The sequence below is a fragment of the Pelecanus crispus genome, chromosome 3 (assembly GCF_030463565.1).
Source record: "Pelecanus crispus isolate bPelCri1 chromosome 3, bPelCri1.pri, whole genome shotgun sequence".
In the NCBI taxonomy this organism is placed as follows: Eukaryota; Metazoa; Chordata; class Aves; order Pelecaniformes; family Pelecanidae; genus Pelecanus; species Pelecanus crispus.
In genome coordinates, this window is record NC_134645.1 from 92,840,913 (window position 1) to 92,852,100 (window position 11,188).

Consider the following 11,188-nt stretch of genomic DNA (forward strand, 5'->3'; position numbering starts at 1 on the left):
TTTCTCCCCTGTTCTTCTGAATCCCTCCCAGTTCTCTGCATCACAGCAGCCAGTGTTAGAAGAAAAATGCCATTGTGAGAGAAGTGAAGGAAAGGCTCCTGGAACAAAGCACGAAGCATACAGTACTGCAAAATGTCTTCAGAGCTGACCAAGAATTGCCTTCATCAGAGGCTTTCATGTTGTGCCACTATAAGGTAAAAACAAAACACTCCACAAGACGAATGGGACAGTTCACCTAAAATTTTTGGTTGAGGCTGTATTTGTATATTCTGCTCTACACCACTTCAGGCTTTCTGCCAGGATAGGCAAGTCATTCACAAAAACTCATTTCTGATTAAAGGTAATTTTTTGTGTACAAAAGCCTACTCATTTCACTACATTTTAACACACTGCACCAAAACTGGCTTTGCAATTTTAAGGACAGTTTGAGGCATTTCCAAGACACAGCCCTACCTTTCTTCCTTGGATGACACTATAGCTCTCTGCCTAATCTCACTGAATTAACAATATACAATATGCATTCCAACTCCCAAGTTATGTTACCACTGAAGTAACATCAGGAAATATGCTAAGATGCATCTATGAGAAATATTAGCAGTATTAAAAGATACCAGACAACAAACTAATGCCCACGCTAACATTTACAGCTCAGTGCCCTGAAGGGAAGGCAAGCAGTTTAATGCTGTACAGGTTTGCTGAGGGAGATACTGAAATAATCTCTTACATGCCTGGGTACTGCTGTAGTTGCTGCACTGGCCTTCTCAGCAAGTACAAACACTACACATTTCAGTGCACAGCTCCACTGCTTTGTAACATCACAGAAGGGACACATCAGAAATTCCCATTAGTCACTACCATACCATCAAGCAGCATTCCCACAAGACAAGTTGACAAAACATTAACTATCATCAGCATCTTCAAAAGACTCTTCTTTCTTAAAAACAAACAAACAAACACCACCAAACCCCAAACAAACAAACAAACACCACCATCAAAAAAAAAAAAAACCCCAAAAAGCCCTGGAGTAGGCAAGGGCAAGCTTCAGCTTCCTTAAACAGTTCAGCAAGCAAATAATTGTACAACCTTCCAAAAAACCACCAGAACACAGGAAACTAAGCTAAACAACCACAAATCTTCCAGCAGCACCCCAACAAACCTACATATGCCTTACTTGCACTGTACTGAGACTGCACCAAACAGCAAGTACTGATGCTTGCCCTACAGCCAAACACTAACCTTCTGCCACAAAAAGAAAGCAATTTATACCATAATTTGAAGGCTTGTCTTTCCTCTGTACTTATGGGCCTATTTAATCCTATATTAAAAAACATGCACCTTAACTCTGTATTTTATTATTCCATTTTCAAATGCAAACTTTGCTGTATATGGTCTTCTGGAAGGGCACAAGACAAGAATTATTGCTGGCTGACAGTGAAGTTAATCAATCACGTTTTGGTAATTCACTGTTCAAAACAGGAGGATACATAGCCCACCAGGAATCAAAGTAAACTTTGAGAATTTGACAATGAAGAATTTCAGCAAATCGAGTCTAATTAGTTTTATTCTTAATTAATGAAGTTACATTTTTTCAAGCCTGAAATGGCCGAAAGCGACACAGACAACAGAACCATTTTTTATACAGCTGGCAACCTTTATGCTGCAAATTTTACTATAGCAAAATGGATAGAGCAGTCCTATTACAGAGGAAAGCAGAAAACAAAGCAAACAGCAGAAGATGGACTGTCATAGCTGGCAGGGGCAAAGACATGTTTGGTTTTTACTGACTGGCTGTCACAAGAATTCCTTCCAGTTGCAGAGAAGTTAGATTAAGGAAATCAGCAAAAGTCAGGTTTATTTTTAAATTTCTAACTTGGCTAACAAAGTGGCAGTAACTTATCTGTAACACGTCAACTCCACGAAGCAGTTACGCTGTCGAGGTTTCTTCATACTTTGCAGCATTTACCTTAAAAGCTCCACACTGGAATTAGCTACCTAGCTACATGGAGATGTAAAATACTATTCCCCTTCACGTACAGAACAAATTCAACCTAACTGTTAGGCGATGCGATCTAAGTGCTAAGCAAGTATGCAGTGCACCTTGTCAGAAGTTGAAGAGCTACAAGAGATGGCTGAATTTGTGAACTAAAGGATGCTGCGGAATTTGAGAAAAACAGTTGCAAACATTAATTCTTTTATGTTTTCACTGCAGTTTTACTAAGCGTCAATATACAGTAACAGCATCTGCTTCCTAGGTATAGGAAATTTTTGCTGTGGCCTACAAACCAAAACAAATACCAGAGATTAAAGTCTCTGGAAACCATCACTAGTATTTTAAGACAACATACTACATCTCTTCCTGTCCTGGCTCAGAGGAGTCTGTTGTACCAGCAAAATTTCTCCAAGCAAATCCAAACTAAAGGACCCAATAAAGTGTTCTGGCCATAAAGTGTATTCAAATATCTCAATACATATGCAACTTGCCAGACCTATGTCTGGTGCTGAAATCACCAGACTGAAAACACTGACTTTTGTTTGTCCCATGTGATCAAAATAAGAAAGAGGGATCTTGGGGGCAGGGGGCAGCAATCTTTATTTCTGTATACATACACACCTAACACACACACATCTGTCTTCCAATGACTAAAAACAAAAGAAGAAATGTAGCAGTATGTTATTTGTAAAAGTCTTCATGCATAAAATAGTTTCATCCTCAGGTATCTGTTTTAAAAAGACTGAATATATGCAACAGGTTCATCTCTATGCAAGTAGAGAGACTCTCCTCGTAAATATGATGATTTAAGATTTCTCATAATTTCCAGACAACTTTGGAATAAAGCGTAATAGAAATTATGTCATTCTTAAAACCCTCACCTTTTGGAGCAGCAATAGGCTTGACAGCCATTCTCCCAACAAGACATTCCTTCAGCATCGATTCATAATTGACCCAACGATGAACCTATATTAACAAAATTGGTTTTCACAAAATTTGTAATTCTTACTATGTTGTTCTACACACTGAAATAGAAAAGTTCATTTTTGTACAGTGGCTAATGTAATTCATTTAGCAGATTCTTTTCTCTTTTGAACACAGACATTCATTATTGCATCATTCGGTACTTATTTTTACTTCATTACAGATAGCATGTAATTAAATTAAAAAAATAGGACCATGAAAAAGTGACAATAGTTTAATTAATTAATTTTATGTTTTGCAGAATCTGAACATCATAACCTTGAGCTACAGAAAATATTTCAGAAAAGCATTTTTATGATGTGTGCTATGCAATTAACAAAGACCTTGTCTTTACCACAAGGGTAATTAGTCTTGTTTAGATACAAGTGAAGGGAGAAGGGATGAATGAAACAAAGATAAAGAATAGTAGTTTAGACAAACAAACACCTCCTACCAAGCTGGTGTACTTCTGTTTGTTTCTGTCTTACTATCACTGAATTATTTGGAAATTACCTATTTTAGAAAGTCAAATAAAATGAAGAAAAAGCAGTAGCTTTACAGACCAGAACTGGAGAACTTGCAGAGGAAATGGATGGCAGAACCCAATTCTGATAGGGCATCCAGGATAACATCACAAGAAGAGAAAAGGAAACAAAGTGCTGCATGACAAATTTGAATGGTATGTAGAGATTTAAAAATAAAAACTTTAAACTGGACAAGCTAAGGAGACGAGATAAAGAATCCCATCCACAAGTTGTCGTTTCCTCATATACAGATAACAGAAAGAAATGAAGGATTCTGAATGAAATTTAATTTTTCCGGAAATTTGAGAAACACTAGCAACCTACCAAACTCTTTAAGAGATCAGTATCTGACAGACACAGAATGCTAAAGCAGAGGGAATAACAACAGAAATGCATCCAGAACAGGAAAAACATTAGCCAGAAGGAAAAATGTGAACAGCATATTTTAAGGATCTGAACACTGCTTTCCACTCCCATCACAAAACCAAGTTAAAAAAAAAAAAAAAAAGTAGCAAGTATGTATCTCTACTTAGTACCAACTTGAGGGGCTTCCCCAAATATTCCTGATGTCAAGGCTCCTGTTTCCAAGCACTGCATACAATACTTCACAGTGATCCAGCTACAGAATTCCAGGCCACAACTTGACACTGGATGAACTTTTACGAGAGAAACTCCAAATTTCTTGAAACCAGAGAATTATGCCCAAATCCAACACTTAATTCATGAAAGGATTAACCAAAGACAAACTTAATAAAGCTAAAACATTATCACTCCTTTACTTACATTAATTGTTAAAAACATGTTGCAAATAAAGGCGTAACATACTGTGATGCATGAACTGTAAAGGGATAACAGATTTCCTTTCAGAAACAGAGACTTCCTTTCTGCTCTTTCCCAGTTCCTCAGGCAAACCTTGTGAGCCAAGGAGACTCAAAGACTGTCTGTTTCTAAAAAATACCAACTCAGTGAATCATCTTTTACAGCACCAGGTTTGCAAGCAATTCCTTACAGAAAGTACACCCATCTGCAGACCCTTTATTTTCTGAGTCTTTTCAAAACATTTAAAGAAGTGCTAAACACAGAAGAGACAAACCATCATCTTGTGATTTGTCCGCAATCAGTTAATAGCAGCCCCAGCATTTTTCCTTAGTACTTTGTTCGCTGATAACGCAGCAGCCAATAGACAAAAGAATACTACAAGCATTTTTCAAAAAGTGAAAGTTCTGAGAAGAAAATGCCTCTCAAACAACAGCAATTAGTCATTTAGTAAAAAGGTGGTATCTCAAGTTGTTGCTACCTTTATTGGTATATTTCTGCTAAAAAATTGTTTTAATAAAATGGTCAAATTGAAGCATCATTCAAACAACATAAAGTCACATTTTCATTATTGTCTTTTGGTACAAAGTTCAAACTACATGCCTCTTTCAGCACGTAAATGCCATTCTGAGCAGTAACCCATTGCCTTCCCTTAGACCTGAAAAAGGTTCAAATCACCATTTCCACTGGAATGCCCTAAAAATAATCAGAAAACATGCATTTTTCACAATACCTTTCAGTGAGCAAGTGCCCTACGCTCCCAGTTGTTCTCACCTGATCAAAGAGATCTGTACCATCAGTTCCTGCTGCTTTCATTAGTTCATCCTCGCCACCAGGATGATATTCCATGTATGGTGTGACATTATAGACAAATCCTGCAGAAAATGGAATAAAGAAACATGAGCAGCATTTCTACAACCACTACAACCACTCCCATCTCCAAAACCAGCTGAAAGGTTAGCGCAGATTAAACAGCACAATGGCAAACAGTAGACATCACTGGAACAAACAGTATGACTTCCCAAAAACAGAAACGTAAGTTACACAATCGTATAGAGCACAAGACATATCTTATTACATAGAGAGGCCAATCCTACAATGCCATATCACTTGTCCCAGTGAACGTCTGGAGAAACCTGCAGGGTTAAGACTTTAACAAAATAAACCCTTGAAGTTGAACATGATGTATCCTTGCTAGGGGGTAAAAGAACCAGAGGCTGGTTTAAACAGCAACATAAAATTGAGCCAGTTAGCACACAGAATTGTTTTCACTCTCCCTTCCAATTAAGTTACTCCTAAAGTGCTGTCATAGTTGCTTCCCTACCAGCCATCACCTATGGAATAAAATGCCTATGGGAATGATCTGTCTCCCATAAGGAAAAACTGCTACCATCAGCAACAAAATTTCCATTCTTCAGATTCAGCAATATAAAAAACTAAACATAGCCTATGCTCATTAAAGGCTTACAACTCCAGTAGCAAATTTGTACCAGTAAAAGAGTTCAGCATTCTTTCTGCACAAGTAGTATTCTTAGCATTTCCAGGGAGATAAAACAATGCTTCTTCATAGGTCTGAAATGATGAAGTCTAATTATTGTTGCTATGCAACCAGACTAATTAAAGCCTGAAGAACGCAGCTATAAACAGATTTAACTACATACTGCCGCTTAGGGTACTATGGCAGGCCTACCTAGCAGAGTTTTTAAAGATATATAACATTATCAAAACAGGAAGCTACCAGAAGCGGAACTATGTCAGTGCTTTCATAAGAGGCTTTTAACACATTAGGAAATGTACATTAATTACTTCAGAAGAAGAGCTGGCATTCAGCACTGGGCCAGGGGGAGACATACTTGGGACAATTCTAGTGGTAAGAACAACCATCCCAGGAAAACAAAGGAAGGATCTTTGCATATTTTACTGCCTGATCTTCTGATGGATGTATCCACTATGCCATCTTGCGTGCAGAACTGAGAACTGCACACGAGAAAATGTAAGTAAATATCTACACAGATAGGACTTCTTGAACATTAGCCGAATGTTCAGTTTACCATCAAACTTGCAGGAGCAAAAGAAATCTCTCATATATATATATATATCCCTCACATTTTTTTTAATGCCCCTGAGATTCCACTTTATATATTTATGGCCTATATTTATAGCTGGGGGATGAAGAAATTGAGAGCAGCCCTGCAGAGAAGGACTTGGGGGTACTGGTGGATGAAAAGCTGGACATGAGCCGGCAATGTGCGCTTGCAGCCCAGAAGGCCAACCATATCCTGGGCTGCATCAAAAGCAGCGTGGCCAGCAGGTCGAGGGAGGGGATTCTGCCCCTCTACTCTGCTCTGGCGAGACCCCACCTGGAGTGCTGCGTCCAGCTCTGGGGCCCTCAGCACAAGAAGGACATGGACCTGTTGGAGCGGGTCCAGACGAGGGCCACAAAAATGATCGATCCAAGGGCTGGAGCACCTCTCCTATGGGGCCAGGCTGAGAGAGTTGGGGTTGTTCAGCCTGGAGAAGAGAAGGCTGTGAGGAGACCTTATTGTGGCCTTTCAGTACTTAAAGGGGGCCCATAGGAAAGATGGGGCAACCTTTTTAGCAAGGCCTGTTGTGACAGCACAAGGAGTAATGGTTTTAAACTAAAGGAGGGTAGATTTAGACTGGATATAAGGAAGAAATGTTTTACAATGAGGGTGGTCAAGCACTGGAACAGGTTGCCCAGAGAGGTAGTGGAGGCCCCATCCCTGGCAACATTCAAGGTCAGGTTGGATGGGGCTCTGAGCAACCTGATCTGGTTAAAGCTGTCCCTGCTCACTGCAGGGGGGTTGGGCTAGATGACCTCTAAAGGTCCCTTCCAACCCAAAGCATTCTATGATTCTATATGACAGCTTGCTTTGATGATCACCATACTGGTGTTTAAACAAAGTTAGCTCCTAATCTTCTTCTACTTCACATTCCTCTCATCAATTTCTGCTCTTTCATATGGAGCTAGTCTAACTAACAATGCAAAGACTTAATTTAGCTTTTCCACAATGGTGTTATTTTACTACCTGTCCTCATATCAGGTCTACAGATAATCCATCAGGATTCTCGGTTATGCTGGTTTTTTTCATCAGTAGTTCTAGAACAAAGAGGCCAAGATGGGAAAATGTAAAGACAGATACAGAAGCAGCATGATGGAGTTCTTGTAAAAATGAACCTCAGAGATGCAATCGCGGGGGGGGGGTGGTGGTGGAAGAGATTAAAAACAAAACAGAAACATTTTTAGCAGTGATTCTGCCTGCAGTAGTAGACGTCCCTTTTTGTGAGAGAAAAAAAGGAACAGATCTCCACAGTAAATAAGCTTTCTTTAGCTCTCCTCCCACTATAGTTTTGCTAGTATGTACAAGAGCAGCACACAGAGCATTAACAATCCTATTATTTTGTTCAAAAGCCAATACTGAATGACATTTTACCCTTACTTTCACTCTCATCCCCTTTAACACCCAACAAAGACACAGTTGCCCTCATAAAGAAAGTCTTAACTTTTACACTAACATGAAGCACTCATGTGAAGTGAAAGAAAAGGTCACAATAGCTACTCTGATCTTAGATTAATCTATCTTCATAGGAAGTGCCCTTATCTCATAACAAATTTAAGGCAATATTAGTGTATTTTAGCATCTAAATAATTAAACTAGAGAGTAAACATTTTACTCCTTTTTGTAAGACAACTAGGAACTTCATCTTCAGCACTGAAAATATTCTTCTAGCCAGGGCTATTGCTCCAAACCACCTTTTGCATATTTCTAACTTATAACATACAATACTTCCAACTTTTGAGCTAAAATTTCATAAAAATAACAACATAAATAGAATGGCTCAGCTACCACAGATATTTGTTATGATAGGTACAGATTTGTGCTGGTTTTGGCTGGGATAGAGTTAATTCTCTTTATAGAAGCTAGTATGAGGCTATGTTTTGGATTTGTGCTGAGAACAGTGTTGATAATACAGGGAGGTTTTAGTTACTGCTAAGCAGTGCTTACAGAGTCAAGGCCTTTTTTGCTTCTCACCCCACCCCACCAGTAAGCATGCTGGGGGTGCACAAGAAGCTGGGAGGGGACACAGCTGGGACAGCTGACCCCAACTGACCAAAGGGATATCCCACACCATATGACATCATGTTCAGCATATGAAGCTGGGGGAAGAAGGAGGAAGGCAGGGATGTTCAGAGTGTTGGCTTTTGTCTTCCCAAGTAACCATTATGTGTGATGGAGCCTTGCTTTCCTGGAGATGGCTGAACACCTGGCTGTCAATGGGAAGTAGTGAATGAATTCATTGTTTTGCTTTACCTATTAATCTGCCTTTATCTCAACCCACAAGTCTTCTCACTTTTCTGATTCCCTCCCCCATCCCATCATGGGGGGAGTGAGCGAGTGGCTGCGTGGTGCTTAGTTGCTGGCTGCGGTTAAACCACGACAAGATTAAAACTGCTCTGTGTGGCAACTGTCATTTGCCTTACTAAATTTTATGAAGTAATATTTGGGCTTACACACTTATTTCCCAAAGACCATTCTACAGCTTTCAGTAACATTTTTAATATTTATATGTCTCTAGATGCTTTACAGCAACCCCTAAAAATATTCAACTGCTAAGGATAATAAACTGTCCAGGAGTGAGGAGTGTAAGTACATGTCAGCATTTTCAATATGTTATTCTTGCTAAGCCCTTGTTTGAGGCACCACTTACAATCTTGTGTTTTCTTATTTTCATATGCAAATATAAAATAGGGGTAAAATATGCCCACTTGGAAGACTTCTTAAGAAAGGCTTGAAAGCAAAGAAAAGCTTTGTAACATAAAATCTCTAATTTGAACCAAGTTGTATCCCATTACGTCAAGATTACACCTGGCCTAAACATAGATGGCGCATAGTTTGTTTTGGGGTATGGCTTTTGTTGTTTGGGTTTTGCTGCTTCTTCTCTAAGTGCAGAAGAGAGAGGCTAGACAAAAAAAAAAAATGCTGAAGCAACATCACAGCAACCAACCTCTTATACATATCCAGCAGTCCTCCTTTTTGTTGTGCTTAGCAAGCTCATCTCCGGTCACTTCAATTAGCCTCCCTTTTAAACCAGTCAAGTCCTTCCCACTTTTAGTTAGTCGAATCCAATCCATAAGACTCCTTCCTGGTTTTAAAGGTACCTGAAAAATAACAAGTGTACAAACATTATTAACTCTAGAGGAAGAAAGAGCCACTCGATATACTTTTTTAAGCTCCCAAGAAGGACTCGGCCAAAAATAACACAACCTATATTCTTCACTGATATTTGCGAGCCCTACTCAGCAGCAAGGATGCTTTAGGAAGCTTCCTACGTAGTAACCCAGGCAAGGGAATTATCGAACATCAACAAACATTTAGACCACTCTTCCCAAAGCAAGCTGCAGATACCAAGTCCTCCTGTGATGGTAAAAAGTTTTTATCAGCGTCATTTGAGTTATGGCCTGAAAACCAAGAGCAACAAAGAAAGATTTGAAAATCATGGCCAGGTAGGAAATTTCACCTTCACAGCATTCATAAAGCCCTACAGCAACTGGAAATCTCACCCAGACAAAGCTGGGGCCAAAGTCTTCTAGCGTACCACAGATGTATTATCCATGGCCTGCCTGAAAGGCAGAGCAAAATCTTCAGGGTGCCTAGCATCCTCCTTTTTAACAGTACCACAGGCTGGGAACCCCTTTGATCCAAACTCTAACATGAGGGAGCAGGGGTAAAGAATCACAGTCTTACAAAACCACAGCAAAACCAGAAGCGAGAAAACTGAAGGGCACACAGACCCACATCGCTTGATGCTACTTTAGTCTAAGTGCGAGTTTGCTTTCCAAGTGGGATCTGCAGACACCAAGGGCCCCCAGAACCACTCCAAAGAGGACGACCCGTGAAGTGCAAGCTGCGCGCAGAAATTTCAAGCTGAAAAAGTCTCCGCCTCTGCACAGGAGGAACCCCGAGACAGCCTGGGAAGGCAGCGCAGGAAGCGCCATCACCACCGCCTTCTAAAACGAGAAGTACGAAGGATTTTCCAGCGACGCAGCAGAGCCAGCCCCTGGCCCGGGGGCCCTGCCACAGGCCGCCGCGCCCCCTCGGCGGCTGCTGGAGTACGAGACCTCCCGAAGGAAGCGGCCGCAGGCAGCCCTGCCCCAGCCGCCACCGGCAGCCGACCGGCGAACCACAGCAGCTCCGCCGAGCGGAGCCAGGCCACGCAGCCGGCCGTAAACGAAGCGGGGGAACCGCTGACCCCGCCGGGCCGGGGCGCCGGCCCGCCCCCTCCCCAGCGACGCCCACCGACAGCCCCGCGGCCGGAGCACAAGCAGCCCCGCAGGGCCGCGGTGCCGGGGAAGGCCCCAGCGCCGGCTGCGACCGGCCCCGACCCCCGCGGCGGCAGCCGAGCTGCCCCTACCTTGGCGCGGCCGCCCGCAGCCACCCGCTGCTGGGAGCTGGGCGCCGGGAAGGCCTGCGGCGGAACGTTCAGCATCCTGCCGGCCCGGGCCGCGGCCTGCGCCCCGGCGGGCGGGCGGGCGGGCGGAGCGCTCCGGCACAGGGCGCAGGCGCGGCGGCGGGCGGGGCCCGGGCCCGGGCGGGGCTCAGGCCCGCTTGCGGCCTACCGGTGCCGGGGCGGCCGGGTCGCCTCAAGGGATCTCGGTGCAAGCCGCTTGGGCCTGGGCATCCCTGCTGCCACCTCGGGCCCCGCTGCAGCGGGCTCCCCCAGGGCAGCGCGGGTGGGTGCTTAGGAGAGAGCGGGCCCTGTACCGCGCCCGCCTTTTTGTCTCACCCCGCGGAGTTTGTTTCCCGTTGCGCTGAAGCTGGTTTTAGGTCCAGGTCTCCCAGCGCCAGGTGCGGTGCTCGAGCCTGAAGGTTAT

The 11,188-nt window shown here is 42.7% G+C and overlaps 1 protein-coding gene across 2 annotated transcripts in view; it reads right to left on the reverse strand.

Moving 5' to 3' along the window:
* The window catches only part of CYB5R4 (cytochrome b5 reductase 4), a 41,087-nt gene extending 30,284 nt beyond the window's left edge, over positions 1–10,803 (reverse strand). For both annotated transcript variants that reach the window (XM_075707186.1, XM_075707185.1), the window contains exons 1-4: positions 10,729–10,803; positions 9,322–9,475; positions 5,068–5,168; positions 2,872–2,956 (exon numbers count right to left, since the gene is read on the reverse strand). In XM_075707186.1, coding sequence (XP_075563301.1) covers positions 2,872–2,956; positions 5,068–5,168; positions 9,322–9,475; positions 10,729–10,803 — 415 coding nt within the window. The remainder of the gene's footprint in view (positions 1–2,871; positions 2,957–5,067; positions 5,169–9,321; positions 9,476–10,728) is intronic.
* Positions 10,804–11,188: the final 385 nt, after the last annotated feature.